This window comes from Pelodiscus sinensis, chromosome 7, assembly GCF_052426305.1.
Source record: "Pelodiscus sinensis isolate ZL-2025 chromosome 7, ASM5242630v1, whole genome shotgun sequence".
Taxonomy (NCBI): domain Eukaryota; kingdom Metazoa; phylum Chordata; order Testudines; family Trionychidae; genus Pelodiscus; species Pelodiscus sinensis.
The window spans coordinates 13,298,184-13,312,130 of record NC_143058.1 but is presented as its reverse complement, the minus strand read 5'-3'; the positions used below and the strand labels follow the sequence as shown (position 1 = coordinate 13,312,130).

The 13,947-nt window shown below is 52.1% G+C and overlaps 1 protein-coding gene and 1 long non-coding RNA gene across 2 annotated transcripts in view; one reads left to right on the top strand and one right to left on the bottom strand.

Moving 5' to 3' along the window:
- Nucleotides 1–5,335: 5,335 nt before the first annotated feature.
- On the top strand, nt 5,336–8,407 carry LOC149524035 (uncharacterized). The gene has a single exon (XM_089779685.1). It carries the CDS (start codon nt 5,343–5,345, stop codon nt 6,177–6,179), a length of 837 nt encoding a protein of 278 aa, XP_089635811.1. The 5' UTR covers nt 5,336–5,342; the 3' UTR covers nt 6,180–8,407.
- A 3-nt stretch (nt 8,408–8,410) lies between these two features.
- Nucleotides 8,411–13,947, bottom strand: part of LOC142830150 (uncharacterized) — a 28,661-nt gene continuing 23,124 nt past the window's right edge. The window contains exons 2-3 of the long non-coding RNA XR_012905128.2: nt 12,278–12,458; nt 8,411–8,462 (exon numbers count right to left, since the gene is read on the bottom strand). This is a non-coding gene — a long non-coding RNA (uncharacterized LOC142830150). The remainder of the gene's footprint in view (nt 8,463–12,277; nt 12,459–13,947) is intronic.

Sequence of the window (13,947 nt, the reverse complement as noted above, 5' to 3'; positions counted from 1 at the left end):
TGGCTGCCATGAACATGGGCTGGTGTCGGAGCAGCCTCTGTTCACGGCAGACAGGGTTAGCTGCCAAGAACAGGGGCTGCTGGACTCAGTGTGAGCCAGGACCAAGCAATCCAAAGCATTGTCATTAGTGCTGGCATGCATCACCACCAATAGTTCCTGGTCTATGGACTTCAGATCCCCAACCAATCTTGGACTGACATCTTGCATCTTATCTCTAAGAAGACTGCACACCATCCTGTTGTCTCTTGCAGAATATTCTCTCTCTTCTTCTTAGCACGGAGTCTCCAAGACGGATCATCAGTCTTCCTTGGACAGTTGGAGATCTCTTGTGCACACATGCGATGTCATGTCATGACAAGGCACAAGAAGTCATTTTTCTGCTCTACTCTGCGCTGATTAGATCTCAATTGGAGTATTGTGTCCTGTTTTGGGCACCACATTTTAAGAAAGATGTGGAGAAACTGGAGAAGGTCCAGAGAAGAGCAACAAGAATGATTCTTCTTCGAGTGCTTGCTCATGTCCATTCTGATTAGGTGTATGCACGCCGCGTGCATGGATTCCGGAGCTTTTTTTCCCTTAGCAGTATCCGTAGGGCCAGCAGGGAGCCCCCTGGAGTGGCGCCGGTATACTGGTGCATATATACCCCGCTGGCCCCTCCAGCCCCTCAGTTCCTTCTTACCGCCCGTGACGGTAGCTGGAGCATGCTTTCAGGCTGTTAGCCTATCTCTTAGCAGCTGTATCTCTTTATCCGTTGTATTATAGTTCTAATTGAAGTTTTATCTAGTTAAGTAGTTAAGTGTTGTAAATAATGTAATTAGTTAGATAGGGGAGCACAGCGGGACTCTCCCCATGAGGGGAGGGCATGCCAGGGCCTTAAACCCTGTGCTTCCTGCTCTAAACCTATGTCCTGCGGAGATCCTCACTCCGACTGTCTAAAGTGTCTGGGAGAGGATCATTGAGCCGAAAGCTGCGCTATCTGTAAGAGCTTTAAGCCCCGGACCAAGAAGGAGAGGGACTCTCGGCTGAAACTCCTGTTAATGGAGTCAGCACTGCAGTCCCAGGGCGAGGAGCGCCCTCACTCTGTCCGCAGCGCACTGTCGGCGGCACCCGTGTCGGCCAAGCACTGACCTGAGACCGACAAGGCACCGAGACACAGATCGCAGTCCCCGGTGCCGAGGGCCTCCAAGAGCTCGAGGGGACGCTCTGCAGAGAGGAGTGCCCAGAAGGTGCGCCCTAAGGAGGGGCACCTATCTTCTAAGACCTCGAAGAAGAGGCGCAGCCCAGACAAGGGCAAGAGCCCGGGGCAGCCCACGGGGATAGGAGAGGTCTGTTGGCCCTCCACCCCAGAAACCTTTGAGGCGGCCCGGGACCTCATCCAGATGGCCACGGAGGAAGGGGAGGGCACAGTGCCGCAGGAGCGGACCGTGCCGGCGTCAGCCTCAAGTGCCCCCCAGCAGGCTATGGCAGCCGGGCCGTGGGCCTCTCTGGGCGAAGGGCAGGCCTCAGCCCAACAGCAGCAGCATTTCCTGGTGCCGGCAAGGGCACCGGCACCGGAGTTGGCACTGGCAGTGGCACCAGGAGCGAGTGCGCTTGCGGCACCGACGGCCCCGGCACCGGTGCAGGGACCAGTACCGCAGACGGGCCCGTGGGCAGTGCAGGGCCCCGCACCGTACTATACGCTACCTGCGGCACCACAGCTGGTGCCCCGCATGGCAACGACGCTGCTGCCTCTCCTGGCACCGATACCAGCTTACACCCTGGGAGTGCCATCGCAGCAGCATACCGCAGTGCCGCAGCACGTGGCGGCACCGGTGGGTTACTTACCGGCCTACCAGATGCAGCTGGGCACGGTACCGCTGCAGCAAGGGCCTCCGCTTATGCCCCCACCGGCACCGCGTACGGAGCACAGGGGCAAGCCATCGGCCATGGCGGCGCAGCGAAGGGTGCAGGCTTCATGGCCTCCCCCCCCCCCCCCGGTCGGCTTCGGAGTATTCATCGGAGTCTGAGGCTGAATCGGTGACGACAGCCAGATCATCGTACAGGTCTCGATCCCGTCATAGGTCTCGTTCATCCGTTAGATCATCTCACCGGGAATCGGTAGACCAGCAGCAGTGGCAGGGGCAACCCCAGTGGCCATTCTGGATGCCCTGGGCTTACCACCAGGCCCAGGGGCCACCCCCTACGGTGCCGGCGGTAGGGTCGTCCCAAAGGAGCAGCACCCCATCTGCCACCCCATTAACAGCCCCTCCGCCTGGAGACAACTCGTCCATGATGACGATGCCGAGACCTCCGGTAGTCGGTCAAGGGCAGGAGGCTATGCCCCAGCCGGGCTTGGTTTATATGGACATCTCGGTAGAAGGGGAACCAGGGGCGCAGCTCGGCGAGGAGGAGGTAGTTTCCCCGAGAGAATTCTCGTCGTCTTCACCGGACGAGGCCCTGGCGGACCCCGCGCCTCAGCCCCCGTCAATGGATGCCAGGGCGCACCAGGAGCTGCTCCGAAGGCTGGCAGTCAACCTAGCGGTCCAGCACGAGGAGGTCCATGATGACCAAGACCCTATGGTGGACATTCTTGTGGCAGTGGGCCCTGGTCGAGTGGCGCTTCCACTGAATAAAACGGTGGACAAATTGTCAAAAACCCTGTGGCAAATGCCGGCCTCCATTGCGCCGACCCAAAAGGGGGTCGAGAGACGGTACTACGTACCCCAAGCAGAGCACGAGCATCTTTTTAACCACACAGCTCCTGGATCCATAGTGGTGCAGGCCGCGGGGCAGAAGGAGCGCCAAGGGCCACCAGGTCCTACCCCGAAGGCAAAAGAGCCCAAGAAATTGGACCTGCTTGGCCAGAAGGCCTACGCCACGGGGGGACTCCAGCTACATATAGCTAACCAGCAACTAATTCTGGGGCGTTATCCCTTTAACACATGGGCATCAATGCAAAAATTCGTCAGCCAGCTTCCCCCTGAATCTCGCCAGGAGTTTGGGGCTATGACAGAGGAAGGAAAGGTAGTGGCGCGTACGTCCCTCCAGGCGGCCTTGGACGCGGCAGATTCCGCTGCCCGCACTATGGCCACAGGGGTGGTTATGAGGCGTAGCGCATGGTTGCAGGTGTCTGGCATCCCGCCCGAGGTGCAGACCACTATTCAAGACCTGCCTTTTGAGGGGCCGGGCCTGTTTTCAGAACAAACTGATTCCAAGCTTCATAGCTTGAAGGACTCCAGGGCGACGCTAAAGTCGCTAGGGATTCACACCTCGGCCCCTCAGAGGCGCTCCTTCCGGGCCAGGCCCTATCATAGACGAGGGCAAAACGATAGGGGCCGCAGGAGGGGCCGCAGCAATAGTCGCCCTGACCTCTTTAGAGGCAGGCGTAGGGGCCCTCGGTCAGACTCCGAGAGAGGCGCAGGGCCATCTCCCAGTCACCTAACTAAGCCCTCATTTTGAAGGTACGCAAGAGAGCAGATTACCAGTCGCACCTACCTACCCACTCTTTGGGGACCGTCTTTCCCTTTTTTACCAGGAGTGGATAAAGATCACTTCGGACCGTTGGGTCCTAGACCTGGTAAAGCAGGGGTATACTATCCCCTTTCTTTCCTACCCTACCTCCCATCCCCCTCCCCGTCCCTCTTCAGAGACCATTCTCATGAGACGCTCCTTCGGCAGGAGGTGTCCAACCTGTTGGCACTAGGGGCTGTAGAAAGAGTGCCCGCAGACGTGAAGGGAAAGGGTTTCTACTCCTGCTACTTCCTAGTACCCAAGGCGAAAGGGGGCATGCATCCCATATTAGACCTCCGAAACCTGAACGCCTTCATAAGGAAAGCAAAATTCAGGATGGTGACGCTGGCCTGCATCATTTCATTGCTCCAAAAGGGGGACTGGTACGCAGCTTTCGATCTCAAGGATGCGTACTTCCACATTTCGATTTTTCCAAGTCACAGAAAGTTCCTACAGTTCGTGGTGGGTCAGGACCATTTCCAGTTCACGGTCCTCCCATTTGGGCTGTGTACGGCCCCGAGGATTTTTACCAAATGCATGACAGTGGTCGCCGCGTTTCTGCGGCGGCACATGGTCCAGGTGTTCCCATATCTGGACGATTGGTTGATAAGGGGCACATCTCGAGAACACGTGATAGATCACGTCACCTGGGCAAGGGCATTGTTTGGGAGCCTTGGTCTCCTCATAAACAATGCCAAGTCGTCGTTAGACCCCACCCAAGTGATAGACTTTGTGGGGGCCCATCTGGACTCACCCTTGGGCAGGGCGTCTCTGCCGAGGGACAGATTCCTGGCTATCCGCTCGTTGGTAGTGGAGCTGCAGGAGTTTCCAACTACGACGGCAAGGACCTGTATGAGGCTCTTAGGCCACATGGCGGCATGCACTTATGTGGTCCACCACGCCAGGATGCGCATGTGCCCATTGCAGGGGTGGCTTAAGGTTGCACACAACCCTTTGAGGTCGCCGCTAGATGCGGTAGTGACTATACCTCAGGGCATTCTTCGCTCGTTAGACTGGTGGAAGGACGAGGGCATGGTGTGTGCGGGAGTCCCATTCACCAGAGTATCCCTGTCGGCGCAGCTGGTCATAGACGCTTCGGACGTGGGATGGGGCGCTGACCTGGGCAACCTCAGGACGCAAGGTATGTGGTCGCCAGAGGAGGTTCCCCTCCATATAAATATCAAGGAGCTGCGGGCGGTCAGGCTGGCCTGCAGAGCGTTCCTTCCCCACTTACAGAACAGAGTGGTGGAGGTGCTGACAGACAACACTACGGCCATGTTTTATATCAACAAACAGGGTGGGGCGTGTTCTTCTCCCCTGTGCCGGGAAGCCCTCGATCTATGGGAACTGTGTGTGGCCCATGGCATTTGCCTGGAGGCCTCTCACCTCCCAGGAACCAGGAACGGGCTAGTGGACAGGCTCAGCCGTTCGATCCAAGCACACGAGTGGGTACTCCGGTGGGACATACTTCACGGGGTCTTCCAAAGGTGGGGGTCTCCCCGCCTGGACCTGTTTGCGACACTGAGCAATGCCAAGTGCAGGGAGTACTGCTCGTACATGGGGCACGGTCTGGGTTCTCGGGGCGATGCGCTGCACATCAGGTGGCCCAGGGGCCTACTCTATGCCTTCCCCCTGTTCCCTCTGATCCACGACACACTACTCAGAGTGCAGAGGTTCAGGGTCCAGGCCATCCTGATCGCGCCAGTGTGGCCCTGGCTACACTGGTTTACCACCCTGCTGGATCTGACTGTGGAGGGCCCACTCAGGCTGCCCCTCGTGCCGGATTTAATCTCTCAGAGCTGTGAGGCCAGGGTAGCACTCCACCCGAGCCTGTCATCTCTGCACCTACCGGCATGGCTCCTCAGTGGCTCTCAGTCACGGAGCGGGCCTGCTCCAGGGCAGTCCAGGAGGTCCTGTTAGAGAGCAGGAAGCCATCCACTAGGGCCCTTTATGAAGCTAAATGGAAGAGGTTTACCTCGTGGCTAGGGGACAGAACGCTCGCTCTAGGTGAAGGGGCGGTCCTGACTGTCTTCAAATACCTCCTCCACCTGCAGGAACAGGGTCTGGCCACAGCCTCCCTGAGAGTACACCTAGCGTCTATAGCGGCTTTTCACACCGGGGGCGGGAGGGGTCAGAGGTCCATCTTTGCCAAACCCATGGTTAAAAGGTTTCTGAAGGGAATTGACAGGATGATGCCATATGGGAGACCACCGGTCCCGGCTTGGGACCTTAACCTGGTCCTGACTGCCCTTATGAAGCCCCTGTTTGAGCCTCTGGCATCGTGCTCTTTGAAGCACTTGTCTTACAAGGTAGCTTTCCTCGTGGCCATTACCTCAGCCAGGAGGGTGTCAGAGCTTAGGGCGCTGACTTCAGAACCGCCCTATACGGTGTTCTTTAAAGATAAGGTGAGGTTGCGTCCACACCCGGGGTTCCTGCCCAAGGTTGTTTTGCATTTCCATGTCTCCCAGGATATTTACCTACCAGTGTTCTATCCCAAGCCACACGCGTCCCCCAGGGAACAGGCTTTGCACTGCCTGGATGTTAGGAGGGCGGTGGCTTTTTATATAGACAGGACACGAGGGTTCCGCAAGTCTACTCAATTGTTTATTTCAGTGGCGGAAAGAATGCGTGGGCAGCCAGTCTCGGTGGATTACCTCCTGCATTCGGCTATGCTACAAGGGCGCGGGTAGGTCACCACCGCGCATAACGGCACATTCCACGAGAGCCCAGGCAACGTCGGAGGCATTCCTTGCCCACGTGCCGATATTGGAAATCTGCAGGGCGGCGACCTGGTCATCGGTGCACACCTTTGCGGAGCATTATGCTATTACACAACTGGCCAGGGAAGATACTGCCGTCAGGAGGGCAGTTCTGAGTTCTGCATAAGGTTAATGTGATAATTAGTCACCTTCCAACCCCGCCTCCGGAGGGGGGACACGGTTAGGGACTCACTTAATCAGAATGGACATGAGCAAGCACTCGAAGAAGAAGAGGTTACTTACCTCGTAACTGTAGTTCTTCGGGATGTGTTGCTCATGTCCATTCTGCATCCCACCCACCTCCCCGTATCGGAAGGAGCCGGCAAGAAGGAACTGAGGGGGTGGAGGGGCCAGCAGGGGTATATATGCACCGGTATACCGGCGCCACTCCAGGGGGCTCCCTGCTAGCCCTACAGATACTGCTAAGGGAAAAAAGCTCCGGAATCCGTCCACGCGGCGCGCGTACACCTAATCAGAATGGACATGAGCAACACATCTCGAAGAACTACAGTTACGAGGTAAGTAACCTCTTCTTACGGGTCTAGAAAACATGACCTATAAATGAAGACTGAAAGAATTGGGCTTGTTCAGTATGGAACGGGGAAGACTGAGAGGGGACATAATAGCAGTTTTCAGGTATCTACAAGGGTGTCACAAGGAGGAGGGAGAAAAATTGTTCTCCTTAGCCTCTGAGGATACGATAAGAAGCAATGGGCTTAAACTGCAGCAAAGGAGGCTTAGGTTGGACATCAGGAAAAACTTCTTAACCATCAGGGTGGTTAAACACTGAAATAAGTTGTCTAGGAAGGTTGTGGAATCTCCATCTCTGGAGATATTTAAGAGCAGGTTAGATAGACACCTATCAGGGATGGTCTAGATGTTACTGGGTCCTGCCATGAGGGCAGGGGACTGGACTCAGTGAACTCTCGAGGTCCCTTCCAGTTCTAGTGTTCTATGATTCTATGACTGTCTCACACGTTGGGCTGAGAAGTCATAAGCAGGTGTATGTCCCACACAACTTTCCATTCCATTCCATTCATCCAGCTTGATAACCAGAGATGTCGTCTGCAGTTTCTAACCAGAGAACATGAGTGGCTTTTTAGAGTTTTCCCTGCTCCTCTTGTCTCTGGCAGTCACAGCCTGCCTCTCCACTTTTGCCCCCAACTATGCAGAATGCCATTTGCCTTTGGTGGCTAGGAATGGCTAAGCTGCTTCTTGTTTTCATTTTTTCTGGTTCCTTTCTGGACTCTGAGATGATGATGGTGCCTGGACCTGATTCGCAAAGCACACCTCAGCCTTTCAGGTGCTTCCAGACAATGTAAGTGCAAGGGTGTGGCTAGACTACAGGGTTTTTTCGAAAAAAGTGGCCTTTTTTCGAAAAAACTTCACCTGCGTCTAGACTTCAGTTGCATTCTTTTGAAAGTAAATTGAAAGAACACGGCAGTTTTTTCGATCACGGTAAACCTCATTTTACGAGGAATAACGCCTTTTTTCAAAAGTACTCTTTCAAAAAAGGCGCTATTGAATGCAACTGTGCTTTTTCAAAAGAGAACGTCTAGACTCTCTTTCAAAAAAGCGAGCCACTTTTTCAAAAAATCTGCTTGTAGTCTAGATGCTCTTTTTCTAAAGAGGCTTGTAATCTAGATGTACCCTTCAAGTGTCCTTCTAGACTGCAAAGCTATCAATTTGCTTGCCATACAGAGGAAGTACTTTCTCGCTTTGGGCAGTAAAGGAAACATGGTGTTTTCATTGTCACTACCACTTAACCGTTGCTGACCATCCACAGTGTGTAATATTGCATGGAAGGTACAGAGACTGAGACTGATCAACAGTTACTGAATCCACAGCTGCATTTTGGTTTACCTTAAGAAAATTATTGCATTTTAATTCTAGATCCGCTCCTCGCAGTGTGAACACCAGGGAAAAAAATCAGCAAAAAATAGCACAAGCAAGGAAACTGCCTTAAACAACATCTGTTTGCGCTCTGCCTGCTCTGTTGCTGTTAGTCCCTCCGTTCCATGCACAGCAAAGATACTCTCCACGTGTTGGAAATGTTCCTCCAAAATAAGGGCAAAGGGGTTGTGGTCAAACTCCAGAGCTTTGGAAAAGCATGTGAGCAGCTTTCAGTATTTACAGGGAGAGAAGTGCAACCCAAATATCCTGGAGAAGTCAACCCTAAAAGGCAATCCTTAGGTAAGACATTTTTTCAGGGACCTGAAAACAAAATGGAAGTTTGTGAAGCTCACAGTGTTCAATGAATCTGAATCCATACCCAAAGTCTCTGGGCACTGTAGTTACAGCAATCCAACTCTGTACCATCTGAGTCCAGAGAATCTTTGTCATGTACTTGCTCTACAGATGTTGATCTTGTTGATCTCTACTAATATACTTGTACTGTAAGGCTACGTCTACATTGCCCAATCTTGCGCAAGAACAATGCAAATGAGGTGCAGCAATGAATATTCATTGCCATGCCTCATTTGCATATTTAATGAACCACCATTTTGCACAAGGGGTTTTTGCACAAAATGGCAGCTCATTAAGTATGCAAATGAGGCACGATGATGAATATTTATCGCTGCACCTCATTTGCATATGTTCTTGCGCAAGATTGGGCAGTGTAGATGTAGCCTAAGTGAGGAATAAAAACACCAGTAATCTGCACTTGTTTAGGAGAAATATTTTGGGCATGTTCTGCCTTTGGATGTTACACATGGAGCTCCCATTAAAATAGTGATGAGCAGCCAAGGCTAGTGAATGGGCTGCATGAACGACCCTCCTTCATCTCAGTGGGCGGCAAGATTGTTGTGGCCAAGCTGGTCTCCTGGGACAGGGTAGTTTTGAGGACTGCGTGTGCGTACCTACAGTCTGTGGGGTGTGCTAGCAGAACTGTAGCAGCGCTTTGATTGGCTGCAGAGGGAGCACATGGCTCTCGTAGTCAGTGCTGTGTGCCCTTGCTTTTAGTAATACTGGGGGGTGGGACGGGAAACAACATGGATGGAAACCCGCAAGGGTAAACTGTGTCATGGGACACACACAGAACCCACCCAAAGAAGGGCCTTGCTGGCAGGGACAAGGGCCAAGCGAGCTGGAAATCTGGCGGGTGAGAGAGGCACTGCAGGAGGAGACGTGGGCAGGGAGGGCGCAGTGGCACGGGGCAAGGGGTGCCTGGGAACATACTGGAAGACATTGCCCACACCCCCTCCCTGCTCTCATGTCCACAAGGGTGCAAGCCCCCCAGACTCCAAGGAGAATCTGTGTGGTTATGAACCTTTGCCTTCCCCACCCCCAACTGGCAGGATTGGCTGCCCTGACTCTGACCCAGAGAGGTGGGGCTGGATGGTTCCTCCCATGTGGGGTGGTCACATCTTTTCCCTTCACATTATGCTCTCCATAGGTGATGCGTGGGGGGGGAGGGCATAAGGGATCATGGACTCCTAGATGGGTGCCCTCACTCTGCCCCTTTTGCCCACCCTCCCCCACAGAGCACAGGTCACCTCTGGTGTACCCTCACCCCTGATATCAACAAGGCATCACCACAGAGGGACTTTGCAGAAAAAAGTAACAGATTGATGGGCTGCGTCTAGATTGGCATGATTTTCCGGAAATGCTTTTAACGGAAAAGTTTTCCGTTAAAAGCATTTTCGGAACAGAGCGTCTAGATTGGCATGGACACTTTTCCGCAAAAGCACTTTTTGCGGCAAAGCTTCCGTGGCCAATCTAGACGCGCTTTTCCGCAAAAAAGCCCTGATCGCCATTTTCGCGATTGGGGCTTTTTTGCTGAAAACAAATCTGAGCTGTCTACACTGGCCCTTTTGCGCAAAAGGACTTTTGCCTGATGGGAGCAGAATAGTATTTCCGCAAGAAGCACTGATTTCAGACAGTAGGAAGTCAGTGCTTTTGTGGAAATTCAAGCGGCCAGTGTAGACAGCTGGCAAGTTTTTCCGGAAAAGTGGCTGATTTTCCGGAAAAACTGGCCAGTTTACACACAGCCCTTCTGTTTAACCTTTCACTAGTAATCTATGCGGGGTTAATTGGGTGACCATGTGCCCTGCCTCTTCCCCCACATATACACACACACAACAGGGTGCCATTTCTAGGCATAAACAGAGCCCCTTGGAAACAAGCCTGGTCACTATTTGAACCCAGGGCCCTGGGGGCAGCTAGGCTAGGAAAGATTTAGGTAGTTGCAGTCCGGAAGGAGGAGAAGGATCACTTGCACCTGTAGCCTGATGAGCTAATGAGCCCACCAGCTGGAGAGCTGTGAGGAAAGAGAACAGTATCAAAAGCTGGGCCAGGGCACAGAGAAGGGGGCCCATAGGAGTGATCTATGTGGAGCACAAAGAAGGCAGGTACTCAGGATAGGATACTTGTCTGGGCTGTGCTTGTCAGCCAGCATCAGGAAGGGGCTGATGAGAGGCCAGACTGAACCTGGAGAAGATGAAGGAGCTGAGGGGGTGGTTGTTGCAGGCATTTCAGCCAACAGAAGGAGATGCTGAGGCTGTTGCAGGCATTCCAGCAAACTGAGTGATCATCTCTGCTGGGATGGCAGGTGGAGTAACGGTGGGTGTTTCAGGAACTCATGAAGGTACAGGAGTAACTGCAAAGTGACTTCTGCTGGAGGAATGGATATTGGGGTGGGGAGGGCATGGGGTGCTGTAAAAGTGGCCCCAGGGATGATCCTGATGTGTTCCAATTGACTTCTGAAAGAATTGCTACTAGTGTGTGTAGTGGGATAAAAGGTTATGGGTCTTACAGCCAGCTCCTTATTTGCTAGGAGATGCCCAAGGCACGTACATGGCACTGAGTGAGGTGCAGGCCAAGAACTAAGATGTATTAAAGGCTGCTGTTTTGGACCCAGTAGGCTTGTCAATCTAAATATATCTACAGACCTCTAGAGCAGCTAAGTGGACAAAAGGATACAGCCCGGGAGTTTAATGATCAGACCAATCAATGGTTGGATCCTAGGAGGCAAGAAGTCAAAGTGGTCATGAATACTTTAGAACAAAAGCTGTGCAGATACCACTCAGGTTTGGTGCTAGGATGCTTCCGAGAGGAAAGAGACTGCGGTAAAACTTGCTGAGGCGTGTATGGAAGCAGAATCCCTAAGGAAAGGGACTTGCCCTACATAAGCAGGGGAAGGGTAAGATTCCCTCTAACGGGAAGGCCTATTACTGATAGAGAAGTCTGTTTTGTCTAGTGGAGCTAAAACCTGCTATCAGTGTTGGGGGGGAAGGCCCCATTAATCAGGGGCTTCCTGTATATGGGGTGAGGCCTGGTGGAATACTGTGGCTGGACTAGGAGAGTGTAAAAATGACCTGAGCTAAGAGTTATGGCTTAGTGGCCAGCTGCTCACTTGTGCAGAGCAGGCTGGTTAAACTGCAGTGGGTTTGAGAGGGGGACACTCTAGGCATAGACTGCACACGGGAGAAAAACACTTCTTTGGTGGCAGCCGTTCCACCAGAGAAACGTGGGAGATTCTTGATGGAACAGAGTTGGGGGTAGAGGGAACATCTTGTGCTCATGGGATTGAGTGGAACCCATGAAGGGAAGCCTACTGGAAGGAACCTCAATGGAGAGCAGAAAACAAGGTGTCTGTGCTGGAGCATGGTATCCAAAGCTCACAAAGAGGGGGTGAGAACCTTAGACTGAGACTAACAAGCCAAGAAGGGAGAGCCCAGACAGGAAATACTAGGGTGAAAGAGAAGCTGGAGTAGGGGGTGGAGATGTGGGGTCACTCGTACAAGAACAACCCAAAGAAAGAGGGGAGCTTTCTCAGTAGGCCCAGTGGAAGGGAAAGTTCCCTGTGGGATTAAGACCTAATGGGGAGCAGAAACCATCAGATGGTATGGGGCTGGTGACACTATCACAGCTTGCTCCATGGCAAAAGTCTGTGGGTTGTCCCTGACATCATGGCCTGTAGGATGAAATGGAATTATAGGTAGGACCCCCACCCCCCCCACACACACCTAAAGAGTGCTTCTGTAACCCTCCACCTAGGTGTTGTGTACTGCACCAAGACCACTTACAGAGAGAATGAGTCTGCTCTACAGCCTCAGCTACCAGCCAGCTGGCTTTTAGCTCGTGTTAGAAGCTCACACACTAAGGTCCAGAGGTCCCAGGTTTGATTGTTGGTGTTCCCCATTCTTGTGGCTGGAGAATGGGAAGTCATCACGCAGTCCAAGGGAACTCCAGAGGTGACTGCTGTTGCTGTAAGGAAAGCAGAGCATGATAAAGGAGAAAACTGAGCCCCAGTGGAAAAAGGGGTGGGCAGGGGAGGGTAGCCAAGATGGGACTTAAAGCAGAGGTCTGTGACAAGGTGCTCTTTGTAGCTCTCAACTGAGCCCTTTGGAAATGAAGGATGCTTAGAACACCCAAGGCACTGGCCGCTCTGAGCGGAAGGGATGTAAGCAGTGTGGGGTTGGAAGGGTAGAAAGGATCATCTGTACTTGTACAGAGCCTCGTGAGGTAATGAGCCCAGAAGCTGGACAGTAGTTAGAAAAAGCAAACTGTATAAATGGCTGAGCCAGGGCATAGGAAAGGTGGTGTGTCACCCCTGTTATCTTGTGCTGTATTGGGAGCAATCAGACAAACGGTGGAGGAGCCCTGTTGGACTGTGTGTGCCGCTTAATTCTTACAAGCCAGTGTTTTCCAACTTGGGCCAGCCCATTCCAGCTCTACTTTGTGCCCCACACAAGGCAGGGAACAATAGAGTGACAAACACGGTTATATCACAGTGGTGCAGTCTGGCTTTGTGACATCCTGCTTTTGGCAAAAGCTTTGCTGACACACTCAACCATTTCAGCAACCATGTTTTTTGTGGTCTCTGGTGATGCATACCCCAAAAACTGTACAGGAAAAACAACTCTCTCTAAGCTAACGCAAAAGTCTATAACACACTTTCTAAGTGCTTGCAAATATAGCAGGGCATCTATCCTTCCCATACTATAAATGACCTTGCTTCTGTTTGAGGATTATAAGCAGGTAGGCCAGCCTTTCCTATTGGCATGGCTAGGAAAGTGTCTAGTGGGAGCTATGGTAAACAGCACTTGTGTTCCCAGATAGCAAACCAGCTGAGGAGAATTGTGATGGAGTGCAAACCAAAGTTCTATGTCTCAATTGCTGCTTCTTCTGATGGGACTTTTACAATGGGTGCTGACAGATTCTTTGTACGCTCTATAGAGACAGGGCAACAAATAGGAGAGAATTCCACTTTAAACACACACAAAAAAGGAATGCAAATCAATACTTTAATAGTTAGACACCTGGATTCCTCCTTTTGAAGCATCGGACGTTGGCTACTGTCTAAAACAGAATATTAGACAAACTGGATGGAGGGTCTCATGATATTTCCTGTGTGTTGCATAACTTTGATATTTGTCTGCAGCTTTGCAAAATACGGTGAAAAAGATCAGACTAGAGACTCCTATTTAGCAAAAGATGTCAAGTAGCGAATCACATTCATTACACAAAACAACTACTAATTAGCAAACTAATATTGCAGGAAAAATAGTGGCAGGGTTATCTGTGTAAATTGGTACCTGCTTTTAAGTCAGTTTTGATGCTGGTGTTTGAACATCTCTCTCTCTGTAAATGCTATTGTATCTTCAACACTGAATACTGGTTGGGCTAGTTAGCTCTTCTACACTAATATATGCTCTGTGTATTAATAGGACCTTTTAAAATATGCCAAAGATGA

Bases quoted from the DNA above. Each gene is read 5' to 3' on its own strand.
- LOC149524035 (XM_089779685.1), top strand. From the start codon at position 5,343: ATGGCTCCTCAGTGGCTCTCAGTCACGGAGCGGGCCTGCTCCAGGGCA.